The sequence below is a fragment of the Aythya ferina genome (assembly GCF_964211825.1).
Source record: "Aythya ferina genome assembly, chromosome: 1".
Taxonomy (NCBI): domain Eukaryota; kingdom Metazoa; phylum Chordata; class Aves; order Anseriformes; family Anatidae; genus Aythya; species Aythya ferina.
In genome coordinates, this window is record NC_140296.1 from 27,681,631 (window position 1) to 27,694,424 (window position 12,794).

At 45.6% G+C, this 12,794-nt stretch overlaps 1 protein-coding gene and 1 long non-coding RNA gene across 2 annotated transcripts in view; one reads left to right on the forward strand and one right to left on the reverse strand.

The window, feature by feature from the left end:
• Window positions 1-12,003, forward strand: LOC311429920. Its single transcript, XR_014688473.1, has 2 exons — window positions 1-225; window positions 11,797-12,003. It is a non-coding gene; the product is annotated as an uncharacterized lncRNA (long non-coding RNA).
• The window catches only part of MRPS31 (mitochondrial ribosomal protein S31), a 21,090-nt gene continuing 18,431 nt past the window's right edge, over window positions 10,136-12,794 (reverse strand). The window contains exon 7 of the mRNA XM_084506164.1: window positions 10,136-10,463. Coding sequence (XP_084362290.1) covers window positions 10,252-10,463 — 212 coding nt within the window. The 3' untranslated portion in view covers window positions 10,136-10,251. The remainder of the gene's footprint in view (window positions 10,464-12,794) is intronic.

The following is a 12,794-nucleotide window of genomic DNA, read 5'->3' on the forward strand; positions in this document are numbered from 1 at the left end:
CAGCAGTAATATAGCCCTAACGACGACACAGGCTCGCGTGTGTAAAAGAAACCCAATTAACTGCCTTAAATATGTGTGCAATTTGTACTTGGTAGCGATATTCCAGCAGTGTACTGGAGGCCAATTGACAGCTTCTTTAGAAGAAGCCTTGCGCTTTCGTGCCTTCCGCAGGAGAATAATTTTATTTGAAGATATACAGAGACTTCAAAGCGCTGCTCCCTTCTGGTAAGTAGGCCAAATTTTGTATTCAGTCACACTGGTGGTATATATCGAGTTTACAGTAACTCCATTGACTTCATCAGCGTAATTAACTGCTGGAACAACTTACCAGCGATGCCGTACGCTCTCCATCGCTGGAAATTATTAAGTCCCAAACGTCTGGCTTGCTTGTTTGTTTTTCTGGGGGAAAAATAACATAATAAAAAACTATGTTCTAGTTGAAGCTAATAAGCCAACTGGCTTGGGCTGCACATGATATCAGATGAGTGGGCTGTATTGCCACACTTGGACTTCACAAGCTATGAGCAAAAGGTCTTGGTGAACGCAGGAGCTCTGTGGTGGCACGGCATGGTGTGGACAGCCTTACCTCCAGCGTCACTAAATCCATTCAGGGCCACGTTAGCAGAGGGTGAAGCAGATCCATCCCGTAGACGAGCCCTTGGTAGGGACCTTTGAATCAACCCAAGTTAGTCTGAGATGGCCTGGACTCAAAGCATTAGCTCTGCTCCTGCTAGGAGCCAAAACACACAACCTGATACTCACAGTTCATTTGTCACAATCAGAAGGAAAAAAAAAAAAAAAGTTTGAGTGTCTTCCTGCGAGTTTCTAGGCAATTATTCACATATGTCACATGAATTATCAGATACCATGGGGTATTTGTTGATTTGTTATGTTTGGCTTCTGTGCAGAAAAAATCATATGTCACCGTTTGTGGGGGTGAGTAGGTCTCTCAAATGGTTCGGGAGGGTGTAATGTCTTTCCACAGGCCAATTAAAACACGCAACTGCTGCAGAGACTGTCTGAAGGGAGCCACAGAAACTATTCAAATTAGCAGTTGCTCTATATGGCCCAACTGCGAGAATCAGAGTGAGGAAAGGCATGTTAAGAGCAACATTTAATTTTTATCAGAGCTATTTAGTCCTGGGCAGTGTCACCCTGCCGGAGCAGGCTGTGCACGTTACATCCCACACCAGTTACACCAGACCATAGCAAATTATGGGGGTTGTGCTCATAATAGGATAGGTTTGGAGCCAAAAGACCAAGCTAAAGGCTTGTTGCAGTCTCCCAACCCACTGAGCTTCTCTTCTTTAAGGAGAATAAAAAAAATAAGAGGGAAAACTTGCTGTGGGATTTTAATTTCTGCCCATGTTTCACATTAGATTCCTGGGTTTGCCTCCTCTTCCAGCAGTAACAACCTCTCCAGCCTTGGGTAGAAGGTGTTGGCACAAAAAGGAAAACAAGCAGAGCCAGGCAGAACTGCAGCCCACGCACAGGTCAGGTTGGTCCAATGAGGAGCCCGGTGCTCTTACAGTACCTGCAGCCTTCCCAAACACCATGGACAGAAGCCGTGGTGGTAGCCCCATAGCTGCATCCAGACCTGCCTCCATAGGTCACCTTCTCCACAACGAATATCTCCTTCATCAGTGTGGGTTTGAGGTAAGGCTGTTTGCCCTTCTCCATGAGGCACTTGCTCTTCTCCAAGCACATACCCCTGGAGCTTCTGTCACCAACAAATTAATAGTTTTAGTTGTTGTTTTTTAAGATTTGGCAAGGATTAATCCAATCTCACCTCCATCTCTGTCCTGCTCAGCCCTTCCATGTCTTTTTAATGGCTACATTCAGTTCCCGTTCACCTGAGGTGTGGAGGAAATCTCGGTGCCTGCCAAAATGAGAATGGGAGGATTATGAAAAGAAAAAAGGCAGGAGTTCCCCTTCTATGTATTTATTTTTTAAACAGCTTCATGCCATTTGCTTTCCCAAGGCAGTGGTTCAAGCGGCCTTCTCTGACCACTCAACTAAATGTTACAAGTAGCACCCAGCAGCACCTGTGACAACCACCACAGATGGGACTGATTTTTCTCCGGGTTGCCTTCCTGGTTTGCTCTGTGTAACTGAATACCCAAGTCCTCTCCAAGTACGGGAGCCACACTGCAGACTGTTGCTCTTGTGTGCCAATTTCAGGTTTTAGTGGATCCCAGCGTGGTCATCAGCAGGGACCCCCCATGCCACGAGCTTCTCCTTTCTTCCTTTCCACATCCTCCTTTCTCCTCCTCCTCCTGGCTATAAGGCAGTGGAAAGTAAATGCTGCTTCTCTTTCCCATCACAGCCAGGAGAGGAGGGGAGCGGGTTTTCCCTTCCCCATTTCCACGTGGTGGTGAGAGCTGATTAACAGGGCTTTCCCCAGGGAAGAGGGAAGAGCAAGTGGGAAAGTACTGGTGCTCACCCCACTGCTGCTGCTGAGTCTCAAAGCACGGGGCTGGATCCTGGTGCAGAGCACAGACACTCCCATGGTCCCCTAATCAAGCACTACTCCAGCTTTGGTACCTACAGAGCAGTACCTGGGACTGTCCCACCATTCCCATCCCCAAAACATGGGCTTATGTGCCCTCAGATAGCCTCCAAAACTGCAGCTGCATCAACTGTGTCTGGAAGAGTCTTCTGGTGGCCACCGATCCATCTCCAAGTTGGCCATCCTTTCCTCACCTGTCATTTCTTTGGCATCAAACTCCTCCGCTGCCATGACTGCTGCCACTACAGCCTGCTGGGACAAGAGGCACACTGCAGGGCCAAGCATGGGGAATAGAAATTGAGAGAAGCTGCAAGCCAGGGCATCCCAGGGATGGAGTTTTGGCCTGCTCCGATCACCAAAATAACACCTGAATGAGCCCCAGAGGTGGTTCAGGGAGGGATACAGGCCCCTTCATGACCCAGAATGGTTTAAGTATTCAAGGGCTGGTGATAGCACTAGTGAAAGCTGTCTGCTTGCCCCATGTGCATCTAATTAACTGCCCATCTGGGGGAAGCCTTGCAGAAGGAGAAGCGAAAAGGAACAAGCTATTGCCAACAGCTGGGGTGAATCAAAACGAGCATCACACAGCCTGTTTCAGACTCCAGGTGATGCTACTGCTGAGAGAAACACAATTTCCTTTTAAAATCTTCTGAAAATACAGGGATGGGACTCAAGGATCTGCACCCAAACCCAGTGCCAGACCCAAACATGTCCCTTCAACAGGTCACTGACTTTTCATTGAAAACTTTTCATGGGTTCAAGGCTCAGGGCTTTGTGTTTGTCCTGGATTTCAGGACACCCTTCTCACCACAGTTTTCAATGCAGAAAAGGAACAACTGCGCAGCCCAGCCCAGCCCAGGCAGAGGCTTCAGAAAACCTGCTGTCTGCAGCCCCACGTTTTGTGACAGCAAAATGTCGGGGCTGGGTATTTTAGCTACAGTTTTAGTCAGTCCTATTATCACTGCACTGCAGAAAAACTGCCTGGAGCGGCAGTTACACCAAAACCAAACCCCCGTGTTACACGGCATGCAAGTACCAGAGGATCAGCGCCGTGTGGAGCAGGCTCACCCCCTCCAACACTCCTCCTTGTTGCATGCACAGCCATGAGATGCCCCAGACAAACCAGCCACCACAGATACCACAGGTCTCCCGTAAAGATGTTTCCTCTGGCCATGGTGAGCTTCATGTGAGGCAAGACACGAGCAAAGTCTCCTTCAGCAGGAGCCCAGCAGCGGGGGTGACTCACGTCTGAAATCCCCAGCGTGGGTGTTGGTCGTTTTTTCACGCAGGGATTGATGCTGGGACCAACAGCAGCAGTGACAAAGCTCCTGTAAAAGTCAGCCAACAGCCAGGCCCCAAATGCCACCTCCACGACTTCTCCAAGTGAGTAGTAGGACTTGGTAGAGTTGAACCCTGTAGGGACAGAAGAGGCACACCAGGCACCTGGAAAGACCACTGAGCTATTTTTGCAACACCAGATCTTCAAAAATTACTAGATAAGGAAAGTAGCCTGGCTTCATTTGTTAACAATTTTCACACTTGCAAATGCTCCTCAAATTAGGTTCTTTCCTCTAAGTAGGGCGAGGACATGAGCTGATCAGCCTCCAAAGTAGCATCCAAAGCTTGCAAATCACTTCTAAGACATCTGCAGGAGTTTTCACTAAGAAGTAGGAGATCATTTGGGACCAGGAGATGGGGAGGTGGACGTTGGGTGGGACCACTGCCTCCTGAAGCATGACAGGAGACCTCTCACATCCTTGCTGCATCCCAGTGGGACACGGGGCAGCCCAGCCACCCACACCAGTGTGCTAGCTTGTGCCCTGGGTGGTTTTGGGCAGCTTTATCCCTCTGGTTAGTAAATCACACAGCTTGTGACAATAGCAAAACCAATTCCATCATGCACCTGGCAGCCACTTTGGCTTTCAGAGCCATTGGAAACCCTAATTTACACCCTCACAAGGCAGATCCTGGCACAGTATTTGGGTCTGGATAGCGCTGCTGGGCATCAATGCCAATCTGATTTAGCACTGCCACACTCCAGCCTGCCTATCTTGTGACTGTCCTAAAACAACCCCATAAAAAATTTGCAATATCAAGTTCCCCTCAGGAGGAAAAAAAAATAATATCCAATAATTTAATCAGTGATGTTTTACGGACTTTTTGAACAGAAAACATCCACTGATCATGTTGAAACCAATGCTGCTATGATGTTCATTTACAGCTTAAAATTGGGATAAATTAGAAGTATTTGTTCCATTTTCCTCCTTTTTGTCTGATCACTTGTGAGAAACATGCACGACCAGATTTATACAATTTTGTGTTCCCTGATATCTCTGTCCCCTGGTCCAAGAGACTCAGAGGTTTCTATGGCCAGCTTTTGGTGTGTGCCTACAGCTCCATTTTTCTCCTTGGAGAGCACCCAGCAAACATCCCCTCTCCAGGGAGGCTTAGAGTGAGTTCACAGTAAAATCTTCATATATGCAAAACAGTAATTTGCCTGAGCAGTCCTTGATTTCAGGGGCTAATTGCCAACCTGAGGAGCAAGCTCACAGCTTTGCCCTGAAATCGGGGCAGCTGTTTTGTTTGCACCTTTTCCCTTATACAGTGAGTGGAGTAGCAAGATTCATCTTATTAAAAATCAGCTCCAAAGATTACCTGTTAGTGGTGGGAACCACCAGGCTTTGCAGAGAATCCCCCATCCCAGGAGCACATCTTGGTTGATCTCCCCAAAACCCCACAGGGTGAGCTTTTAGATAATGTGTAGAGGGGAGAGGGAGTTTGCATCCCCGTCTCTAGCTGAGTTGCTTCATACAGCAGGGGGGCAAATTTTGGTGGGCTAGCACTTCACTGGCTATTGGAGCTGGACCCCGTGAGGAATACGGGGCACTGCTTTTACCACAGGTTTTCCACCCCATCTGCAAGGCCGGCCTGGGAACGGCGCTGCTCTCCCTCCCCCTGCCTCCCCACTTCCCCAGCGAAATCCGAAAGGCGGCTATTTCTGCCATCGCTGACAAATACTGTCACCTCTCGCTGCCTCCCCTCCCTCATGGGTGACAGGGTGCAGCGCCGGGGACCGTAAATGAATCATCGCCGCCCGGCCGCTGCTGCTTTCGGGCCCGGGGGCGGGCGGCAGCAGGGCCACCCACGGCCGGGCAGTTGGGTTTGAGCAGCCCTAAGGCCACAAGGGATGTGAGAGAGGACAGGGCCCGGTCCCTTGGCAGCATCCCACCTCGTCCCTGTCATCGTAAAGGGGGCTTTTTGTATATAGGGAAACCAAGGGGGTGTTTGGCTACCACACCGTTAAGCTTCCCCACAGAGGCGCCTTGATCCCATTGCCCTCAGAGCCTTCCTTCCACCTAGGCTGGCCCTGCCGCTTTTTGTTCAGGCTTCCAGCTTTACTTCGGACACAAAATTGAGCACTTTATCACTCAAGTGACACCCACGAGACTCCTCCCCTGCTCAGATTGCCCGATGCAGTCTGGGCACCTTCGATTTTACCAAAATTTTACTCTTTTTTTGCACAGCCCCGCTCTCATTTCGGGGTGCCACGCGCACCTCTCCCGGTACGCCAGCGCACGCCGCCTCGCTCCTCCACGGGCGATGCATTCCCGAGCACAATCAACCCGATTGTGCTGCTCTGAAACAAGTTTTGGCTTCAGTCTGCCGGGGGAACAGCACAAGGATTTGCTATCTAATCCAATAAATCTACACTGACATCTTGTGGAGATCACGGGACCAGAATGCCTGTAGCCACCGAGCACTGTGGTGAGATTCACAGCCTCGCCGCGTCCTGCTGGACACGGGGGGCTCTGAGGGACCTTCGTCCCTCACCCCGCCATGCTGGGCACCCTGGTCCCACCTCACGGCCTTCCCGAAGGACCTTCAGGCCTGGAGGACGTCCATCTGCAGGCCCTTCAACCTCAGAAGTCATCGCGCTCTGTCCACAAGCAGTCAGGAAGAAGAGTTAAGCCAACTAAACTCACAATCCCGGCTAAAATGAAGCTATTTACTTTTAAATCGTTGCTGATAGCAATGGTGTGGCCCCTCTTTCATAAGAGCCATGATGCTTCAGGCTTCACATCAAAGCACGAGCTCCCGAGGAGGAGCTATTTTCATGCTGGAATTTTATTATCTCTGTAAGCATTGGAAGAAAATGGACCTGAGTAGCACTCCAGGAATCCTTTACCACTCCTCTTCATCAAAAAAATATATGGTTTAAGCAATTAAAACATACTGCCTGCAGTTCGGGAACACACTCAAGACTTTCCTCCCTACTCACCCCATTCATTTTAGCTCCTCTGCCAGGGTCAGAAGGGTTAAATTAAGTCACCTTTATTATAAGAAATCAGGTATAAGAAATTAATTCTTACTTCCAGTACTCAGGGAAGCATTCATCCTTGCAGTCAAGGAGCACGAAGCAGCATCAGTGCTGTTGATTGGTAGGGGTTAACACCAGGAGCTGAAATCCCACCACAGATGAAGCCTTCCAACCAAGCATCATTCCTCCAGCTTCCTTCTAACACCACAATGGGGAGCAAGTGTTTATGCTTGCTCCATAAGTGGTTAAAAAAAAAATGAAACTGCTTTACATCTGGTTTCTAGCAAACCACTCCTATCGAATAGGCTGGAAAAGACAGAGGGTGCCATCAGATGACAGAGACAAGAGTTGGGTTGGCATATGAGCAAAGCAGGTGGCATCTACACCCACTGTGTTAATGCAGGAAATTCAGCCCTTCGTGGGTCTTTCATCCACTCCCTTTGGGCAAGGAACCAGCCCTGAGAAGCCTGGTTTTTCCCAGCCCAACAGGTGAAGTGGCCAGGCTCACACATACCGTAAGCAGACGTCTGTCTCCAGGAGCATAAGCGTCTAGCAGAGTGAGGGGTGCTGAGAGCAAGAGGCACCTCACATGGGATAACACACATTTGCGCCCTGAAGACAGCACCATGCCGCTGCAACCTGGTCTGAGGCTCTGAACAAAGCAAGGCTTGTCAGGAGAAGGAGCGCCTGATATTCCTGTGAAAACGAAGCAAACAAACCAAAAACCACCACAGAGTATCTACTCAGTACGCTACCCCAAAACCAGAGCAGCAAACTTCATCCAGCTAAGTACAAGCTAAAAAAAACAGCTAACCCTAAGTTGCAACCATGTGCTTTGAATTTAAGCTCATTACAATAATCAATTAGGCCACTGAGGGGGCAGGGCAAGATCAGCACTTGGAAAGCAGAGATAAAGAAGCTGAACGGCAGAAATAGGGTGGTAATACATCCCAGGCCTTGAACCGCTTCGTTAACCTTCAGCCCATGGTTTAGTTTCTGATTTGTTTTCTTCTGGTATCCACACTGAAATAGAGAAGGGAACGACCGCACAACCCAGAATAATTACACCACCCTGCCACCACACCTCGTCTTCTGGCCAAAGGCAAGCTCACCAGACCCAGTGTCTGTGTGGGTTTGGTTTGGGGCTGGGAACGGGCACATAGGGGAACAAGCTGTCATGTTTTCAACATACACAGTTTTCGTGATCCACTCTGCTCAGCCAGGCACCGCGTCTCAGCCAGCACCTGGGATCATCAGCTTGCGTCTGGTCACAACTCTACCAACACCAAACCATAATGGCCAGTGTCTGCATTTCCTCTGAGATGGGCAGAAACCCTCTGAAACTGCTAGAAAACCCCACCACACCATTGTACCTCTGGCACAACTTTGCCGTGGCTCAGCCAGCCCTACTCAACCAGCGGCTCTCCTACTACGTACCCATTGCAGCCACAGCTCTGTACGGTACAGGGTATGAGGCATGCTGAGGTATGGCATTAGCAGCGCATTAACACCACCTCAGCTTCATGCATAAAGAAGGAAGTCTGACTGCAGCACATAACAAATGCTGTTTTGTGTTGGACAGATCCTAATGCCGAATCCATTCAGTTGCACGTAACACCACCCAGCCAGTCAAAGGAGGGAAAAGCAGCCATCGTAAGAAATCCCCAAAAGACTATAGTGAGGGAACCCACGGCTCCAGCACTAGCTCTGTTCTGAACACGCCAGCAGCCAGCTTTTATCCTTTGGGCTGAGAGAAAAATGGTATTTTTTACGCTGGCTTCTAAGTGACAAATCTGTAAGCAATGCCTTAAATTCCTACAAACCTTCCCCTTTGGGACTATCAAGAAGGGCACACCCTTCCCTCCTTCCCCCCCTCAAAAAATAAAAAAAAAAAAAGGACATAAAACTGCTGCCACTTGGGCTCTAACATGCTTTGAGCAGCCCCAATAAGCATACGTACATCCATGCAGCTAGGTCTGATTATTCAAATCCTGTTGCCTAGTATTAACTCCCAAATCTATATTTAAGCACCTAAGTAGGCATTACTACAGCTTTCCAAAGATCCTAAGCACCAAGAGCTCTTGTTAAGAGCTTGTCGAAGTAGTGACCTTCTAACGAATCAGTTTAAACAAAAACATTCACCTTGCTCCCAGTGCTGCAAAATTCAGGGCTTTCATACACAGCTAAAGCTCCCAAACCTCTTCCAGTGAGGGCACAACTTGTGAGGCTGCCCTGTCTTTCGTACCAAAACCCTGGACTGATGCAAAGAAAATACACAGATGGGCTGTTTCTAAAAGCCTGTGGTGAATTCAGTGCCTTGGTTTTAGAAAAAGACTTGAAGCAGAGCAGCATGCAGGCTTTCTGGGTCTCTTCAGGCAGCTCCCAGCATCATTAGCATGTAGGAAGGATGGTATTTATTAAGTAAAATGTAACTTGGCATTGAACTGAAAATTAAAACTATTCTAGGACTGAATGGAAATACTTTGAAATAATTCTTGCTTTCTCCATTCCAAAGCCAGGAAGCCTCTGAAGATTTCCACAGAAATTTGAACCTTGCTGCTCTTACAGTTAAAAAAAAAAAAAAAAAAAATCAAAGAGCTGCTTCTCCCTTCCATGACCCCAGTCTCATCCTTTCCCAGACAAGCAAACTCACATCCTACAGCTTAGCATAACACAGCAACAATACTCTAAGTCATAGAAAAAGGCCAGCTTTTACTTTTTTTCCTTTGGTGCAATTCTGATTTGAAATAGTTTGCATGTGAAGCCAGTATTTTACCTTTGTTCCAAACTTTCCTCCTTCCTACATCGATTACAAAGAAATACAGGGGAAAAACAAAGACAGGAGCATACTGATAGGGCAAATAACTACCAAAGTAATGGTTGTAAATGGGAGAAAACAAGAAAGAATTCAATGAACAATATTTTTTAAATGAAACAATAAAGATGATTAATGAAAGATGGTATTCCAAATACCATCCAAACACCAGTGTATAATGAGCTACCAAAATGAAACGTTACTGTCTCAGTAACAGCTTTTAAAAATTAAAGCTGTGTCAGGATTTTTGAGCTATGAAAGCATTTCAAGTTTTCAAGAACGTAAAAGATGAACAAACCTGTGAAGATACACATCAAATGAGAAGTGAGTAAGAACTGGAATTAGTCTTAATATATTCTAAGGTCAGAAGATTAGTTTCAAGTTTAAAAGATGATTCTGATAAGCTACATTTAAAACGCACATTCTATTAGATCTATACTTTTCAGTTCCTTCTTTTGTTCCTAAAAAAGATCTGCATAAGCATGGACACACATGAAAGTATGATCTTTTTTATTTAAAATGCAACTTTCCGGTGACATGACTACTTTGCACCGACAGTATTTCGTTCATTTCATTTTCTTCATGTCAAGTTAAGCACTTTCCCAAGTCTCACATCTCTTGAAGAAATTCCTCCTTTTCGTCAAAATAATTCCGAAACCACTCAATGTGTTCGATCTTCTGTTTAACACTGAGGTATGGGTTTTTTGAAAGCCCGCAGATGACAAGTTCCATGAAGTGGCGAATAGGTCCTTCCTTGGGAAAGTCTTTGAGGTGTTTCTCCAGAAAGATATGTTCGTGAAATTCAGCATCATCATCCATCCCTACCAAAAGGAACACAAAATGACAAAGTCATTATCATAATACAACAGTGAATTTAACAAAATAAAAAAATACAGCCTGTAAATAAACCTTTAATTAGTAAAATTAATGGTTCTGTGCCGTTTAATCCTTTTGCATTAAACAAACCACGAAGTGTAAGAAACTTCAGAATTCTAAGATGTTAATTTCTCCCTCCACACAGAATACGTCAGCATATATCCTATCCATCTACCATATTATCTCCACTTTGTGCTCCCATTTACAAGGATATCTAATAGTAACACTGCTGAAGGCTGATGCCAAAAATCAATCTTCTTGAAAAAAAAAAGTTTGCTCAATACATGAAACCTTTATTCATAAGGTGTATCACCTTTTAGACTCTCAACACTTTTAATAAACTATTTTTAAAAAGAATTGATCATGTAATTCTACAGAGGGTTGAAGAATACAAACTCATCTTGAATGAAGGAGGCAACTTCCTGAAGTATCTGATACAGAACTGTTACAAAAAACTTGCATGTTCATTGCAAGTCACAGTTTTAGCACTCCAGTGCTACCAAATGGGTAGGGGAAACTGCTTTCCTAATGCTTTTCAAATCTGTGAGCATATTCTGATGCAAAAATGTTGTCTATCACACCAGCTGCTACTTGTAAGTAGTGACCAATGCAAAAAATGTTGCATTCAAAAGCATTCAGTTGCATAGAAACATAGAACAGGGGATTATTGTAGATCTCTGATCAAATATAGCTCAGATCCTCTGGCAGTTTTTTGTCCTCCATCCTGTGGATTTCAGCTGTAGATGTTCATGTGATGATGCTAGCATACACGAGAAGACTTAGAGCACAAATTCATTCATATAGAAGAAAAAAAGGTTGCTTCTGCAGTTCCTGAGATTTAATAAAATAAAAAATTAAAAAAAAAAAAAAAAAAAAAAACAGAAAAATGGGATTTGCAATTGAAACATTTTCCTTCTGTTAGAGATGTATGAAAATCTTTACTTGATCCTAATCTGCTACGTATTTGTAAATGACACTTGCAACTTTGGGTAAAAATTTATCAGAGAAAACTATTGCACATGAACTCTTCCACACAACAAAAATGGGAAGTCTTCGCCACGGATGTACATTTTTTCCTTATAGTAGCTAAGGTATGATATGTTATTTGCCAACATTAAATCATCAGAATTAAAAATGAGAAAATGAAGCCAGCTCAGTCCTAGGCTTCCTTATATGTTAAAGTTTCTTCAATTTTAGGTGTATAATACTGGGATGGAGAAGACTCTCAACCTGTGTTATCGCGTTCATTAAGTTTGCATTCTGTCTTTCCTCCATTAGGTAGTGCACTGCCTGAAGGAGCTGGGAAACGCATCTATTTTTCCCTGCACATCTTTCCCAGAAATATGTGCAGTGTCTACCAGTGCCAGCTACATGCCACTCATCCTCTTCATCTTTGAAAGAGAAAGTGTATTTCTTTCTTCCACAAGCTCTCTCCTGTTTCTGATATGTTAAAAGAAATAAAAAAAAAAGATCACAGCAGCTTCAGAATTTGTATTTCTAAGATGCTTGAAAAGCTACATCTACTTAGAGAAGCACAGAGATGATCTTTTTACCATGCCACCCACACTGACCTTCCCCCAGCCCAGGGAGGTGGAATCTCCCCGTACCTAGATGCTGATGGTTGCGTTCACAAGCTACCACCCTTTCCAGATTTCATGCTTCTGTTGGCCAAAAAAATCCAAGAGAAATAAACCAATGAACCCACTGCTGAAAGAATCTGAATAATGCCGCCAGTAAGTGTGGGCTCTTCTCATGCTCTTCTTTTGGACATAAAGGGTAGAGGAAGAGAGTATGTCTAGTTAATAGTTTCTCCAATCTTCATCTCTAATCTAAAGGAAATTAAATCATTTATAGTCTCACACAAAAATTCAGGTCAGGAGGAACATTACATCATCTGTTGTGATCTCTCATTTGTCAAAGACATGATACATGGTTTGGGGATGAAGTGCTACGTCCAAATACTTCAGCTAGACCACATGTTTCAGTCCTCAGAAAAGTAAAGCATGCATCACAAAGAGACCACAACTGCCCAAAGCATCAGAGGACGAGACCTCTGGTGGGAACTGATTAGCTGAGATACTTTCGCATGACTGCCCCACTCCCAGCAAGTCACACCTCCTGCTGCAGGGGATGAACAAGCCTGTCCCTCACCCTCTCTTCAGCTGTCCTCAGAAACCTCATTTGAAAGGACGTGCATGGTGGGAGCCTAAAGCAGAGGATTTTCTTTATCAATTTCAAAGCAAAAAGTCACTCTCAACCTCCTATTTCCAACTCCA